Genomic DNA, 18,156 nt, shown 5'->3' on the forward strand with positions numbered 1-18,156 from the left:
GCTCCACATCCCTCGTTCTCATGCTGGTGTCTTCCTTGGAAGAGTTCGGCTTGTCCGAGCGTGCCAGCCCACCTTGAGTCCTTTGCACCCTTCAACCAAATCCTCCAACATTCCAATAACACAACAACTTTTTCTCTTTCTCTCAGTTCCAGTCTTCGCTCTACATATTGTCTTCTCAAAACTTTCCAAGTCCCTGTCTTCATGTATTTTTGGCATTCTCTTATCAAAGCTCCTCAGATAACCCTACTGCTGGTTGCCCTAAGGCAGCACCACATAAATATGCCCTTTTCCTCGTTGGTTGGTTTCAGAGTTCTTACAAGGTTCCAAGTCCATCAGGACCCCCAAATCACACCTTCACCAGTCATGAAGCTTGAGGAGCCAATCAGTTCACACGCTCCGACCCCTCACACCTCCCTTTCCTTTCCCAGCATGTTTTTGTGTTTTTCTGTGTATAGCCTAGCATTGTTGATCAATTATCGGGTCCATTTAGCAATTATGTTGTGGCGTACAGTAAGACTGAAGCGAGATTGCGTAGCTCATTTGGTATGCGCGCCTTGTCGAGGCTGCTCTGTATTCCTCCACCGTGGTTGTGAAATTGTTCGTATTTTAATTATTCTCTTTTATAAAGGGATCAAAGGTGCTGCTGGCAGGGTCGGCCCCTATTTTCATTCATGTTCGAGCTCAGGCGTATACTCCCACACAGACTTTTTTTGTTTTACTATGAATATGTTCTATTATTAAAACCGTGAAGCGCCTGCTGTAATGGTATAATGACTCCAGTTTGGCTCCAGCACTGCAGGATTTAATCAGACACAATATAAGTTGTAGACATTATATGGATCTTGTAGGATAATTTACTGTGTCTGTATTTAATCACTTAATGATTTAATCATTTGAGATCTCATGCCTCTTTAGTATTTGTTCATGCATAGCAGGTCTGTGTGTAAAAAAAAAAAAAAAAAAAAAAAAAAAAAAAGATATTTTATTTATTAAAGGGATCGTTCACCCAGAAATAAAAATTGTCGTCATTTACTCACCATGTCTTTCCAACCCTGCATGATTTCTGCAGAACACAAAAGATGATATTTTGAAGAATGTTGATTTGTTTAATGTTGAATTGACTTCCATTGCATGGACGAAAAACACAGAGACATTTTCCAAATTACCTTATTTTATGTTCCAGACAAGAAAGAAAGTCATACAATTTTGGAATAACATGAGGGTGAGTAAATGACAGAATTTTTGTTTTTGGGTATTTTTTTTTTTTTACCTTAATTGAATGAATCACAATTCACTGCATATTAACTGCAAAAATCATTTAGCCACTTTTTCACCTTCAGGCTGAAAGGTTCTAAGGATGGTAAGGAACGGTTCCAGTTGTATTTCCATATGAGTCTGGTACTTGCTGAGGAAAGCCCTGAAATGAAGATAATTTAAAGACAATGGGCCCTATCATACACCCGGCACAATGCGCCGCCAGGTGTGATGCAATTGTTTTTTGCTAGTTTCAATTCAACGCAGTTATCATTTTCACATCCTGCGCCACGTTGTTTAAATAGCAAATGCATGTGTGCCCATTTGTGCGCTCATGGGTGTGCTGGTCTGAAAACGAGGTGTGTTCAGGTGCATTGTTGGCGTGTTGCTATTTTGAGGCAACTGAAATAGACTGTGCCATTGACCAACTGAAACCTGGTTTAAAGTCAATGGCACAATATTTTTTTTTGTTATTTAAAGAGCGCGTTAGTAATATGTGCCTATATACGGGTGCACAACGCGCGTACACTCTACTTTTTACACACACGGACACGCAGCAGCACACAAACATGCCAAATATTAAAAATAAAAGGATTACAACGATTGTGTGCATAAAGATAAAAATGGTTTGGTGGAATCCGGTTTGTCCCGTAGATGGTCTGCTCACACGCTTTAACCTCGTGCACGAGCAGATCCGTTTCCTCAGTAGAGAAGCGTTCAGTTTTCCCACTTGCAAATTCCGTCATGTAAATAGCAAATCTGCCATGGCGCAAGCGCAACTGGCTTTTAAAGGGAATGAGAGATGAGACTCTGATTGGTTTATTGCATGTTATGCCCAAAACACACCCATTACTTATTAAGAGAATAAGGACAACCCTTTTAGACCATGCGCCTGGCGCCGACCATTTTTTTCCGTCGTTAAACTAGCAAAAGTGGATTCGGACACGCCCTAAGTGGACTTGCGCCCTGCGCTTTAGACCATGCGCTTAGATCGTTAAAATAGGGCCCAATACTTGTTGCAGATTAAAACATTAAAGTGATTGTTTATTTATTTAAATATATTTCTATTTTTGTTAAAGGGTAGGTAACACACACACAGTTTCTACTAATCTCATGTTAATCTTGAGTACCTGTAGAGTAGTATTGCATACTTCATATCTCCGAAAAGTCTTTCGTTTTATCATATTTATAAAAGATAAATATGCTGTACAGAGTCTTTCCGAAAAAAGCCAAGCTCCTGGAGGTGTGCCTGCCATGGGCAAAGCTAAGAAGTCACAAGCGCGCGCAGCTTTTGCGTAGAGATCGTCTGCAAGCTGCGACATCATTATAAATAAAAAGGAAACAAAAATGTTTGTGTTGTTTACATTTTATGCACTTGTGCACCGATTGCCAACAAAACACAGACATCTGATGCAGTTTTACTCACCGCCCATGATCTGCAAATCCAGCGTTGACCTAGGACTTGTTTACAAAGCATTCCTCACCGAAATTCAGGGAACAAACAAACATACATGCTGCCCCGGGAAAAACAAACTTCATCTACTGCTCCCTTAAAGCTGGGTTCTTTGGGAAGCTGAAAACTTAATCTTTCCCTCACAACTAAAAACACACTCCTTTGGTGACATTGTTGAAAAATCTCTCGGCTTCCATAACCCGAATGAAGCACGTTGATGGGATGAAGCACGTTGACAGGATTTCCGCCCTTTATTACGTGATAAAGAGCCATAATCGGAAAAAAAACTCTCCGAAACCAGAAGTAGTGTATTTGGCACAGAAATACTCCATCATACATCCAACTCGTGTTTTAAAACTTTGGCCATGTTTAGCATGAGCATGCAACTCTTTAACAGTATGCAGACTGCATGAAATAGCATTCATATATATTATATATATAATTTTTTTTTTTTTTTTTTTTTTTATTTTTTATAAATTCGTTGAATTATATATTTTTTTTTACATTCATTGAGCATGACCCCATCATAGTCTACAGTACCCAAGCAAACTATTTTGTAGTTCGTCGGTCTGTCTGAGGTAGATTTGGGCCTGTTTACACAGGCCATATCATACCATATCCCAAATCATCCTTGTGTTTTTAGTCCATTTTAATTTCAATGAAATTAACACATTAAATTGACAACCCCAGTGCATAAATCTGTGAAGTATCTATTATTCTTCTTCAGTAAACTGAGAATTATTCTTCATTATTATTGCACTAATGCTAATGCATTCATTGAAGCTTGTCAAGCCCAAGTCCATGGCAGAACTCCCTTCAAGGGAAGCAGCCACATTATCAGCATGCTGAATATGACCATGATTACCACATAGTTTACAGATCCCCCCACTTCTCTCTTACTCAGGGCATTTTCATTTTTCACACTACCTGACAGAGCCTGACACTTTAACCTCTCTCTGCTGATTGCTTTATGTCTTCTGTCCCTTATATCTCCCTTTTCTCTCTTGCTCCCTCACTCACCTTTTCACTCTGTTACCCTCTGTAAAGTAATATGTAAATCCATTTGCCAGCTTTTAGTGTGTAGGGAAGTGGAGGCGTTGTACTACATGCTTAAACTTTAGTTGTCAATTCACTAAAGCTTTTATTTGTGTACATGTATTTGTGAGTGTGTGGGTGTGTTAATTGAGATGTGTTATGCAGCTCGAGGGTGTTGAACACAGCGCAAAATTGATCAAAAGGCCTTGTCTGAGTTACGTTTGACTGACTCCTGATCGATTCAGCCTGTCATGGAGATTGATCACCAATACTCAGTCACAGCTATTGATCAGCTCGCCGGTTGTGTCATCGCTCGAGTCGCTGCATGTGTGGAGGAGGAGGGGAAGCAGTAAACACATTTCCTTTACCTCTTTATTGCACTTTCATCTCCGCCACACTGTAAAAGAGATGCGTGCCGAGACTGGAACCTCAGCTACACGTAATTATTGGTGTCTGCGAATTACAGCGGTTTGAATATTATAACTACAGTATAATGCTGTCTGACACTGTCAGAGTTCAGCACCAGTACTCACATTTCCAAAATGCCGTAATTACATAATTTGGTCTTGCTAACCTTTTTATCCAGAAGGTTTAACCATCTAAGGGTTCAATTCTGCATACAGACTGTGGTTTTACAGAAGCTTCATCATAATAACTTGTGTACATTTGAGTAATTGCGGTGCATTACTCCTCGATTTGAAAACTGTCTTTTTGAAACGGTCTTTTCTTGATCTTGTCATTTGTGTGGTTACACCAACACAGTCTCGCGGCAAATCGTAACTGTTTTTTACGTTGACAAATTTGTGGCGAATTCATATGATCTCATTCGTATGTTTTTGTTCGATCTGCTTATGCCCCAGTGACGGGTATGTTTAGGGGTGGGGTTAGGGGTGGACCTTCATGCTTATTTTTTGTCTAATAATTGTATATTTTGTACGATTCACATCAGACAAATTCATACGAAATCACCACCTCGTAACATAGTTACGTTTTCCTGTGAGATCAGGTTGGGTTACACTTTGTAGTTCAAAGTTTCTGAACACTCATATAACTGAGATTTTAAATATTTAAATTGATACATTTTATGATATCTTATTTTACTTTACTGTTCAAAAGTTTGAGGTTGGTTATATATATATAATATAATTTTTTTTTTTTTTTTTTTTTTTTTATATTTATCATGCTGCATTTTTAAGTCTTTATTCCAGTCTTCAGTGTCACATGATCCTTCAGAAATTATTCTAATTTGCTGATTTGGTCCTCGAGAAACATTTCTTATTATCAATGTTGAAAACCATTGAAAAAACAGCTGCTTCATATTTTTGTGGAAACTGTGATCCATATTTTTTTTTCAGGATTCTTTTATAACATAAATGTCATTACTGTCTCATTTGATCAATTTAATGCATCTTAGCTGAATAAAACTAATTATTTCTTTCAAACATATTTCACTGACCACAATAGGGTGCCGAAATCAAAGTTCATTATAGGTGTTGAAATTTTTGGCAAAAGCGAATGAACACCATAGCCTGCTACATTTTATTTAAAGCCCATCCTGCCAGTGGAAAATTCCCCCTTTAATGATTAAGTAATATCCAATGGCATACTTTAATTCATTTAAACATGAAAACTGATTCTCAGATTAGATTTTAACCCCAGTTTCACAGACAAGGCTTAAGCTAGTCCCAGACTAAAATGCATGTTTGAGCTTTTTTAACTAAAAGCAGCTTGCACTGACATATCTTGAAATATGTAAGTGCTGTTGTTTGGAAGCTTGTGCTGCCACTGAATAAAAAAAATAAAAAAATAAAAAATAAAAAGGTAATTGTGAGATTTTATCTTGCAATTCAGACTTTTTTTCCCCTCAGAATTGTGTGATATACTGTAAACTTGCAATTACAAGTTATAAAGTCAGAATTGCGTAATCTCGCAATTTGACTTTTTTCTCTATATCATACTTATGACTTTAACACACAACATAACTTGTGTGTTATAAAGTCAGAATTGCAAGTTATAAAGATAGAATTGCGAGTTATAAAGTCAGAATTGCAAGATATAAACTCACAATTCCAATTCTGTCTTTATAACTCGCGAGATATAAACTCACAATTGCGAGTTATAAAGACAGAATTGCGAGTTATAAAGACAGAATTGCAAGATTTAAAGTCAGAATTGCAAGTTAGAAAGTCACAATTGTGAGTTATAAAGACAGAATTGCGAGATATAAACTCACAATTGCGAGTTATAAAGACAGAATTGCAAGATTTAAAGTCAGAATTGCAAGTTAGAAAGTCACAATTGTGAGTTATAAAGACAGAATTGCGAGATATAAACTCACAATTCCAATTCTGTCTTTATAACTTGCGAGATATAAACTCACAATTGCGAGTTATAAAGTCACAATTGTGAGCTATAAAGACAGAATTGCGAGATATAAACTCACAATTGCGAGATATAAAGTCAAAATTGCAAGTTATAAAGACACAACTGCAAGTTATAAAGTCAGAATTGCAAGAAATATAAACTCAGTTCCAATTCTGTCTTTATAACTCGTGAGATATAAACTCACAATTGTGAGTTATAAAGAGAATTGTGAGATATAAACTCAATTGCGAGTTTTAGGCCCAGTTTCACAGACAGGGCTTTGCCTAAGCCAGGATCAGGCCTTAGTTCAATTAAGATATTTAAGTATCTTTTATAAACGTACACTAGAAAAAAAACATTACTGATGTGCATCTTGAGACAAAACAATGACACTGACTTATTTTAAGATATGTCAGTACAGGTTGCTTTCAGTTAAAGCAGCTCAAATATGCATTTTAGTGTAGGACTAGCTTAAGCCTTGTCTGTGAAACCGGGAGATAAACTCGCAATTCTGAGGAAAAAAAAGTCAGTCTTTTTTTCCTCAGAATTGGACTTTATAATTCGCAATTGTGAGTTTATATCTTGCAATTCTGAGAAAAGTCAGAATTCTGAGATAAAGTCGTAATTACCTTTTTTATTTTTTATTCAGTGGCGGAAACAAGCTTCCATAGTCTTAAGATGCACACCACTAATGTTTTTTCTAAGGCACAAATGTCCTAATTGAACTAAGGTCTAATCCTGGCTTAATCTAAGCCCTGCCTGTGAAACCAGGCCGACATATATTATCCTGTAAAAAAACAAGAGGAAAGGTCAAACAAGCTCCATTAGTTCTGGTCCAGTGTTTATTTATTCAACTGTGACGCAGTAAACGGTTACAATATGAGATGATGGTCCCTTCAAATGGGCCTGACTGATGAAAGTTACATTTGCTTGACAGCTAATTAGCAACTTATAGATGTCTCATCACTAGCCAAGCTTGCAATATTTGTAAATATGACATTTGCTGTCAGATCTTGGATGGACTATGATGTGATAGTTTGATGAAGAGATGATCTTTATCTTGAATCTCTGTTGATGGTTTGATATGAAAGCTTATGGAAAGATGACCTCAGCCACACCACGTCTTGTATTTTCTGGCTACTGTAACAAGTTTACACCAGATATTGAGGTAATTTCTTAACTAGGGCATAGACTGTGGGTCGGATACCTAGTTTACTCTCTAACTTTCTCAGTTTCTCCCTCTGCACTCCATCTGCCTCAATCTGTTTGGCTCCCTTGCTCTTTCTGTCTCTGGTCTGGAGTCTTTCATTAGCCTTTTTCCGTCGTCTCTCTGTCCACCCACTTAACTCAGGATAACCCCCTCCTCATTTTTCTGCCCGTGTGCGTTCTCTTCCTCCCTTCTTTCCTTCTCAGACTTCCTCTGCCTCCTTCGCTCTGTCGCTTCTTCACAAAAGACTCCCGGTGACAGACCTGGACCAGCCGCCTTACTCTCACATCCTGTCTTTTCTTCTTCTCCTTCGTGGCCTCTTCTCATCCCTCGCTCGGTTCATTCTCTGGCACACACGCACGCTTGCAGTGAAGAAAGACCAATTAAAATCCATCTTGTCTTCTTGCTGTCTCCCACCAAACTCTCTCTAGGGCCACTAATTAAAATAGAACCCTTTCTTTACCTCCCTCCATGTGTCTGTCTCTCCTCTCTGTAACCCTTCTCTCTCTCACCCTCACCTCTCTTCCTGTCTCGCTTCATCTGCGCTGCTCCTTTGCTCTGGTTCTCACCTGTTTTTCCACAGTCTATAGTTCATCTGTACTTCTGAAGTACCTGTGAATGGAGCTACAAACTTTGTTTCGTTCTTTCTGTCTTTGTTTGTTTTTCTTTCTTTCTTTCTTTCTTTCTTTCTTTCTTTCTTTCTTTCTTTCTTTCTTTTTGTCTGTTTGTCTGTTTTCATTCTTTGTCTGTTTTTCATTCTTTCTGTCTGTTCTTTCTGTCCTTTTTCTTTCGGTCTGTCTTTCTGTCTGTTCTTTCTTTCTGTCCTTTTTCTTTCATTCTTCGTCTTTCTTTGTCTTTCTGTCTGTTTGTCTGTTCTTTCGTTCTTTCTGTCTGTTTTTCTTTCTTTCTTTTTTGTCTTTCTTTCTTTCTTTTGTCTTTCTTTCTTTCTTTTTGTCTGTTTTCATTCTTTGTCTGTTTTTCATTCTTTCTGTCTGTCTGTCCCTTTTTCTTTCTGTCTGTCTCTTTTTCTGTCTGTCTGTCTGTCTTTCTGTCTTTCTTTCTGCCTTTCTTTCTTTCTGACTGTTCTTTCTGTTTGTTTGTCTGTTCTCTCTTTTTCTTTCTTTCTGTCTTTTTCTGTCTTTCTTTTTTCTTTCTGTGTCCCTCTTTCTTTCTTTCTCTCTTTTTCTTTCTTTCTTTCTGTGTCTGTCTGTCTGTCTGTCTGTCTTTCTTTCTTTCTTTCTGTCTTTCTTTCTTTCTTTCTGTTCCTTTCTGTCTGTTCTTTCTTTCTTTGTCTCTGTCTGTCCCTCTTTCTTTCTGTCTGTCCCTTTTTCGTTCTTTCTTTCTTTTTCTGTCCTTTCTGTCTTTCTTTCTTTCTTTCTTTCTGTCTGTTTTTCTTTCTTTTTTCTTTCTGTGTGTCCCTCTTTCTTTCTTTCTTTCTTTCTTTCTGTCCCTCTGTCTGTCTGTCCCTCTTTCTTTCTTTCTCTTTCTTTCTTTCTCTTTCTTTCTTTCTTTCTTTCTTTCTTTCTTTCTTTCTTTCTTTCTTTCTTTCTTTTCTTTCTGTCTCTTTCTTTCTGTCTGTTCCTTTCTTTCTGTCTGTCCGTCTGTCTCTTTCTTTCTTTCATTTTTCTTTCTTTCTTTCTTTCTTTCTTTCTTTCTTTCTTTTTCTTTCTTTCTTTTTTCTTTCTGTCTGTCTGTTTGTCTTTCTTTCTTTTTTTTTTTTTTATTTTATTGATGGTGTCTTGTACACACATCCATTTAAAGTCAACAGTGTGTAAACAAATGGGAAAGTGAATTTATTTACCAAGCCCCTAAGGGCCATTTTATGCTAATTCTTCCCCTATTAGTGCAACTTGACTTTTGACTTTGTGTGTGTGGAAGGAGAAGAATGAAACTCTCACTAATTAGCATGAAGCTGTTATTGAGAGCCATGGTCCGTATCTGGTGCTGTGTGAATCTTTTGACCTTACTGAAATCCTCAGGGTTTCTCTTTTCTTTCAGTGTTACCCTGCAGTATCACTCGAGTAACACAAACGAGTAAAAAGCTTGCCTAACTTTAATCTTTATTTTACAATTCACATTGTTACTGCATCCTTCTATCCGTATCATCAGGTATTTTTTGTCATGTTAAAGCATTTGTTTCTCAGCAGTGACTGATTGATAACTCTTAATAATATTCCATGAAGCGGCCAAGCGAGCACAGATCCGAGCATGATTCAGTGCAGATCTTGCTGACGCATCTGAAATCTGTTCTGTGGACTTGGAAAAATGCCATTTTTAGTGATTGTGGCCATGAATTTCTCTCATGATAGAAATACACCCTCTAATATCCCCCCCCTCTCTCTCTTGCTCTCAGGTTAACAGGAGATGATTACTCTGTCCAGGTCAATCTGAGTGATTATCTGGATATACTGTGTCCCCACTATCCTGCCGACCACCCGACGAGCGGCCCTGTGGAGACTCTGGCTCTCTACCTGGTGGCAGAGCACCAGTTCAGGGGCTGCGTGGAGACTAAAGATGCCATTAAGAGATGGGAGTGTAACCAGCCGTACGCTCCCTATGGCCCTGTCAGATTCTCTGAAAAGATCCAGCGCTTCACACCCTTTTCCCTGGGCTTTGAATTCCTTCCTGGACACCATTACTACTATAGCTGTAAGTGTTGGAGAACAGAAACGTGACAACATATTGAAAAGATACATTTACACTAAATACAACTCAAACTAGGATACAACCTAGTTTACACTACCATTCAAAAGTTTGGGGGCGGTACGTTTTTTTTTTTTTTTAAATGTTTTTAAAAGAAGTCTCTACATTTATTTGATCAAAAATATAGTAAAAACGGTAATATTGTGAAATATTATTACTATTTAAAACAACAGTTTTTTTTATTGTAATATATTTTAAAATGTAATTTATTCCTGTGATGGCAAAGCTTAATTTTCAGCATCATTACTCAAGTCTTCAGTGTCACATGATCCTTGAGAAATCGTTCTAAATGCTGAGTTGCTGCTCAAGAAACATTTCTTATTATCAATGTTGACAACAAGTGTGCTGCTTAATATTTTAGAGGAAACCATGATACATTTTTTTTTTTTTTAGGGGTGTAATGCATCATAGTTGATCCATACGGACGTGGAGTAATTGCAAAGTTTAACCAATATATTGTGAAAGTTTGCATGTTTTCTTTTAAGTCCTGTCAACTTAAACATTTAAGCCATTTTACACCTTGGGAAACATCACTGACAATGTGCCCTAGTTTAGCATCAGAAGATGTTTCATTATAACAACAAGTACTCAAAGTGTTCTTTAAGTAATAAATAGAAAGCAAACTTACAGTCAAACCAAAAATTATTCGGACATTTTTTTTATATTTTTGATATATTTTTACTAGTGGGTGCAGGACACTATAGTTCATTTATGTAAGTGAGGATAGCAAAATAAAGTAAAATGTGACACATTATACTCAAAAATTCTTCATACAGTGGACTAACAGTAAAATTGATAAAAATTTGGAACCAAAAATTATTCAGACACTTTGACCTGACCATGTTTTGCTTAAGTGTTATCTGACATAATTAAGATTATTTTTTTCTGACACAGTTTAACTCTGAGATCTTGTTACCATTGAGATCTTACTACCATTTTTTTTAAACTATAATAAACTGTAATAATGAATGAAATGTTCAAGGTGTCTGAATAAATTTTGGTTTGACTGTATATTTGCTCCACCGCCCCCACCCCGGCCGCCACACACTCACTTTTTATTGCAGATCTGAAAAATGATCCGATCTGTGACTCAAAACCATAATATGATCCGAACTGTGAGTTTTGTTATCTGTTGCACACCTAATTTAAGGATTTTTGGATGAATAGAAAGTAAACAAAATATTTATTAGCATTTATTTGAAATAGAAATCTTGTAACATTTTAAATGTATTTACTGTAACTCTTTATCAATTTAATGCATCCTTGCTGAATAAAAGTATTAATTTCTTTCCAAAACAAAAATAAAAAACATACTGACCCCAAACTTTTGAATGGTAGTGTATGTAATATAGAACAAATTATGTACAGCTTTAATTTAGTTGCTACCCTGGTGAACAGGAGCTGGTATGTGTTTTTGTGTTTATCTGCTTGTGTATCTTTCATGTGTTTTTTTTTTTTTCTCATTTATATAAATGAGAATATAAGTGAAAATGCTCCTTTTCTGCCCTTTGGCTCCACCCTCATCCTCTCGCCTCTTCTGCATGAAGCCCAAAAAGGAAGGAAAGATGGTCTGTGGCCATAAAATTACATGACAGTTTTCCTGTTTTTTACAGCTTTGGTTTCAGGCCAAAGCTCTTCAATTCCCTCCTCTTATTTCTTCTTCTTCTCTCTCTCACTCTCTCTCTCTCTCTGGGTTAGAAAGGCACACATGGCATTTTTAATGAGTATGTTGCAAAAAAAAAAAAAGCCTGAAACTCTAGAATTGAAGTGAAAAATTTATTATATATATATATATATAAGTATTTATTTATTTGTTTGTTTGTTTGTTTTACCAGTGGTCAGTGAAAGGAGGTGCTTTAACCTTTAGAAAATGTTGACATTAACCTCAGGAGGTCAAACTAAATATATGGGCTGTTTTTTTTCTATTCATTTTACATGAGATTCGCAAGTGTTGCTACAATGTTACATTTGTAAGACGTGTTATGGCTTTTGTAACGCAGTAAAAAGGTTGTGCACAAACTCTAGTCTAAATATTAGGGGTTTGGTAATTAACATTAGTTTATTAAAGAATAGTTTCCAGTTAACTGAAAAAAAAAAAAAGAATAAATAATAATTTTGAAAAAAATAAACTAGTTCTTATGATATTAATATCAATTAAACATATTAGGTCAAAATGACGATGTTGTATGGCTTTAATTGTTGGATGCAATCCAGAAGGTCAAGACCAAAATCACATTGAGAATACAGACCTTTGATGTGTTTTAAACTCGCTATATTTATTACTAAATTAATTTTAGTTTATCTAACAAAACCAAATGGGCTTTCGCACTGGAGGAACATTTGGTCATATGGTTCCTATATTGCCGGGAAAAACACACTTTTTTTGGTGTGTTCGCACCTCAGGAGCTGGGAATTAATTCTTAATTACCTCTTACTTCAGAGAAGGGTCTAACCCAGCACAATAGGAACTACCAGTGACGTAAGTGTACGTTTATTGGCTGAATGCATGCCATTTGAAACTCTGGCACTCGCCATTTTTAAAAAGCAGTGTAAACACACACTTATTCCACAAACTAACTCCACGAACATGGAAAACAGGAATAGATGGCCAGACGCCGGAGTCCAGGCGTCCAGTCCAGTCCAGGAGCCCAGTCCTGGTGGCGCAAATGCAACCAGGAAAATGGCTCTAGGGAAAAATTTCGTTCTCAGGGGACCGCCCTGATGGCTAGTTCCTATAACTACCCAGTGCGAAAGCCCCTCAAGTAAACTAAGAACATGAAAGCGTGGCGTGATGGAGTCTTGTAAGGTGGAGGATGGCAGTCGAGGGAGAGAGTAGAAGAAGAGGAAGGAGTGTCCTTGAAAGAAAGAGTGGGACAACAACGGCCAAAGAGAGGGTGGGAAAAAGAGAAAGAGACAGAAAGGGGGGAAAGTATCTTTACATAAATTACAGCAGTGCTGACCAGGACAATAGAGCATTGTTCAAGCATGAGAGTGTATACACAGCACAGAGCCTTTGTGTCAAACTTCACAAACCCACCCCTACGCTGATACTGTGTGTGTGTATGTGTGTGTGTGTGTGTGTGTGTGTGTGTGTGTGTGTTTGTCTATTGTTCACTTCAAAGAAAGCGTAACAATGTGTCTGTCTTTTTAATTGTTTAAGCTTGATCCTGTAGCTGAAAACAAGGGATCAGTGTGTCCGATCTAAATTCAAGTTGGTGTGTGTGTGTGTGTGTGTGTGTGTGTGTGTGCGCGCATACAGGAGCATTCGAGGATGAAACGGAAGAGATAACTACTAAAGAGTCATGCTTTCAAGACAAACTAGACTTTAATACAGGAAGTACTTTTAACGGTGACCCTTCCATTGGCTTGTTTCCTTTTAGATTGATAACATGGCTCAAGTTTTGCACAAACTTGTGAAATTTATGCAGCTTGAGCGTGACTGTCATTAAATCAACAGGACATGGGTCAATGATAATTTACTTTTTTTTTACTAATTAAAAAATTACAGTGTACATAAAAATCATACATTGACTGGATATACCACTTTTAAAATGAGCATGTTTTAATTTCTGTATTAAAATTAACTTTTTTTTTTTTTCCTTAAAAATAATAGAAATTTTAAAAATATTTTAACAACTGCTAAATGTTTTTTTTTTAAGTTTAAAATATAATTTTGTTGGCCACCCCAAAAACTGTTTATGAATTAATAATTCATGGTACTTCTTTTAAAAATATTTATATATTTAAGGTCCAAGGTAAATATATTTTTTTACTTTTTTCTTGATGATTACACCACATATTAGATCAATTAAATTTACATTTTCTAAGAACTTAGCACATGTTTTAAACTAGATTTATTTCTTTTATCGTGGACACTCCTATATGTCATTGACCCTATTCCAAATAAAAAAGTTAATATGATTTGATTTTTGATAAGATTTTTGTTGACTTTGTGTACTTACATGATCCCAAATTTTTCCAAGAATGTTTAAATACAGAGAAATAGGTCATTTTAACCAGGACACGGAACGTGTCCGTGCTTTGCCTATCAATGACATCATATCCACGATTTTTATTTTGTAGAAACCATGGAAACACCAAAGATGCTTTAATATATTTTGTGTGTTATTAGACAGGTGAGCAACTGTTTGGATACATTCATCGACAAAAATCTAATCATGTTATATAGCTCAACACAGTAAGTCTTATTGTTTAAATCTCGTTTTCTTGATTTACCTTGAGTACCATGTTTTACCATGCCTAATATTGATCTACCTTACTGCAGTGTGCAGCAAGTGTCTCATAGTAGCTGTCGAGCGAATGCGCAGAGTAGCATTATGACAAATTTCAAAATTCAGCATTATGACGCTTGTCTCATTAGCAATCGCTTCAGTGGCCTCGTTCCGCTCCAAAGGTTTTCAGCCACACCCTGCTTCATACTACAGTAATGTTAATAAATCTTTAATACATTAGCTCATCCATTAATATGATTTCTGCTTGAGTCTCGTCGAATTGTTTTCCACCGGCTGTAGACGTGAAGACAACATCTCCCGTGATTCTGCGAAATCAAGGCGTCATCAAGCTACGCCTTTGTTTTGAATAAGAAACCTTTAGTGGTTAAAATTACATATTGTGCCTTTAAATTTCTATGCTGGTAATATAATTTTTGAAGAAAAACAAAAAAGCCTTAAATTAGAAAAAGAGTAGCCCTTTCACTAGTGGTCTCAGACTTTTGCTTTGAAATCCAGAGTTCTAATGCCATGAACACATACCCATTAAGGTATGGCATAAATGCATATGGGGTTTAGAAAACCAAAACACAAACCACACACACCACACACACATACAGCCCCGCTGGAGTCAGCCGTTCTCATTATCGTCAATGTGAAATTACTGCGCATGCTAAATGGATGTATCTGCGGTTGTTAGACGTTCGGTTAAAAGCCTCTCTACTAGATGAAAATGGCCGCTGCTGTGGCGTGTGTTACTGAAATGGCTGTTATGGATTTATGGTTATGATTAAATGTGGAGCCAGAGACGCTCTTTAAAACGGCAGACCCACTCAAGCCTGAATTTAAGCGTGTCTACCTCAGACTTGCTGCTCGGTTTCTGGGAAGAGATTCATGATGGCTTTATAGCTGTTATAACATGGCCTGATGCTAATGAGGTATGCATGGCATTATAGGGCACACGCTGTGTTTCAGGGTGTTTATTCATGTGTGTGTATACATGTGTGTGTGTGTGTATACATGTTCATGTACATAAATTCTGTCTGTGTGTACAAGTTAGACTTACCCTTCTTCACATTAACATAGCAGCATGCTCTAGCAGTAAGAGTCATCATTTTAAAGGTGCAGTGAGTAATCTTTTCTTCCTTTTAGGTAAAAATTAATTATATTTTTGCCAAATCTGTTAAGATAAAAACTCACAAGTAGCCTAATAGAAGCTGTTTTATTTGACATTTAGATGGACGTCTTGAGGTGGCTGTTGAAATCACCAATAAATTACCAATACCAATAAATTTAGATATTACAACGGCTATGTTTTGCCGTTGTTAGGAAGTTATTTTCTTTTGTTATATATTATACAGTATATAATATTATACAAAATTATTATACAATATTTTACAAAAAATATATAGTATTTAGTTGGGGTTATTATGTTATAAATTATATAAGTATAAATTATGGTGACTATTATTATATTTTTTGTAGAGTTATTGGTAATTCTTAGAGGAAACTGATGCGGTGTAATGCTGTTGCCCTAATTGGAATCATGAATATTTTTGTCAGATGAATACTGCTGTCTGAAAAAAGATATAAAAATATCTTAAATTTATTCAAAATGCAGTAACTACACATTTTGTCAAAATTGTGTTATGACTGAAATTGAGTCTCTTCTGATCTGTCAGAAAGGTTCAGCTCAACTTTGCTCCAATTCGATGAAAACTGAGTTAAAGAATTGACATCAAATGACATCAAAATTCAATCTTAAAACTTTGAGGCCTTTTTTTTTTTCAGATTCAGTGTTGGGGCGCACTGCATTTTGAACTACTTTTTCAAAAAGCTTCTTTGACTGCAGTTGAACTACTTTAAATGAGTAGCTTAACAAGCTACAGTTTCGGGATTGCCGTAAATTAATATCATTATATGCTAGAAACCGACTTCCTAAAAGGCTTTAAAAAACTCTGAGAACCTTTAATTTACAGTAAACAACAAAGCAAAAGTGTAGTCTGATGTAAATTACACACATTATCACCAACATTCAAAATGTTTCATAGTCAGAACATCAACTTTTTTTCCCACTAAGGAAATGTTAGCCTGTGTTTGAGCAGTTTGATTCAACAATGTTGTGTCATTTTCTTCAAAACGAGTATATGAGGTAATGCTTGGATCACACTTAGGAGATGAGCTGAAAGCAAATATGACCTCCAGGTGTGTAAATAATGTTGTAACGGTGTAATCATGTAAGTTTATGAAGTGTGAATGTTTGCACAGAGCCCATCTGACTGCATCAGTGTCCATCATTTGTGGAACGGCTCACAGTCGGTCCTGCCGAGCTCAGCATTAACAAGCCTGTTACAGCTCCTGCTTGCGTTAATGGATTAGCCATTCCATCAGAGTCAAGCAGTCTTTTTATGGCCCAGGGTTATATGTGTATTTGTGTTTTGTGCGAGCAGTCTAAAGCATCGATTTGGTGGCAACAAATTTAGATTTCTCTTTCCCAGTGTCAAAGACATCAGTCTCCTATTTTACTCTCTCTCTCCGTCTCTTTTCTTCCAGCACTATCCACAGACGATGGACCCCCTCTCCCCTGTATGAAACTACGAGTCACTGTGTGCTGTCCACCGAGTAAGTACAGTCCTCTCTTCATCCCCTAGTTTTTTTTTCTTTTCGTCCACACTTTTTTCCTTGGAAAAAAAGCATGTCACCCCCCCACACACACCCTCTCACGCAATCAGACATGCCCCGCTCTCTGCACGCAACCGCTCTCTCGCTTTCCCTCCTTCTCCCTGCCTACCTTCTGCAGATTTGTCCTCCTCTTCCAATTTTCCCCTCTTCTGCTAATGCATTCCCCCTTTCCCTGGTCATTTTATTCTTTCTTTCTCAGCCACAGTGTTTTAAGTGCAGAATAAAATGGGAAAATTAATGTCGTAATTGTGTTGCTGTATACAAGTCGCCTTCTGTTGTTGGGAAATAACATAATTATTTTTAAAATAATTATTTTAAAATGAGAAATTTGTACTTTTTTATTCATGTATATACATATATTTTGCTATATGCAAAAAACATACTATGTAGTAGTGATACTAATAATAATAAGCAATAATGACAATGATAATATGGTATTATCACGATAATGATATAATAAACATTTGTTATAATAAAACAATGTTTTTGAAATTCAAATATTTTGTAGATAATATATATATATATTTTTTTTTTTAAATGATTGGATTTTTTATATACGCACAACACAGAATGTTTATAAAAAACAAAAATTGACAAAAATATAAATACAAATTGCCAGTTTCAAAGCATTTTTTTTAAAATATGATTTAAATTATTATTATTTAAATTAAAATGTATATGTTAACTGTTTATATATATATATATATATATATATATATATATATATATATATATATATATATATATATATATATATATAAATAAAAACGGTCTATATATTAATAAAATAACAATTGAAATTTACATAAATATACGTACAAATTCCTATTTCAAAAATTTATAATAATTTTAAAAAATACACACTGCTTTTTTTCCTTTTCCTTTTGTTATAAGATGATGTGTGAAAGCTCATGTGTGTTTACTGTGTGTGCGTGTCCTGTGCGTCGAGCAAGGCTGGCTCTCAGACCCCTGCAGTTATGTTGACCTTCCGCTCGGCTTGGTTGATGCGGGATCAGCAGGGAATGCCGCCCAGTAAGAGTGGGAATGGCAGCCCAGTCCGTAAGCCGTCCGACCCAATTCCACCTCCTGCTTCACACACATGCACAGACACGCACACCAACTCAGAAGCTGTCTAACCCAATATCTAAGTCCTGCCCTGGCCCCAAACCTGCCTTCTGGCCTCTCACAGTTTCTCTAACTTTTCATGGTACCATCTGTAATAATTCAGC

At 36.4% G+C, this 18,156-nt stretch overlaps 1 protein-coding gene across 1 annotated transcript in view; it reads left to right on the plus strand.

Annotated features, from left to right (window-relative positions):
* si:dkey-246i14.3 (ephrin A4) overlaps window positions 1–18,156 on the plus strand; it is a 57,200-nt gene that overhangs the window by 29,568 nt on the left and 9,476 nt on the right. Inside the window, exons 2-3 of the mRNA XM_051866777.1 lie at window positions 9,667–9,962; window positions 16,799–16,867. Coding sequence (XP_051722737.1) covers window positions 9,667–9,962; window positions 16,799–16,867 — 365 coding nt within the window. The remainder of the gene's footprint in view (window positions 1–9,666; window positions 9,963–16,798; window positions 16,868–18,156) is intronic.

The sequence above is a fragment of the Ctenopharyngodon idella genome, chromosome 16, assembly GCF_019924925.1.
Source record: "Ctenopharyngodon idella isolate HZGC_01 chromosome 16, HZGC01, whole genome shotgun sequence".
NCBI lineage: Eukaryota > Metazoa > Chordata > Actinopteri > Cypriniformes > Xenocyprididae > Ctenopharyngodon > Ctenopharyngodon idella.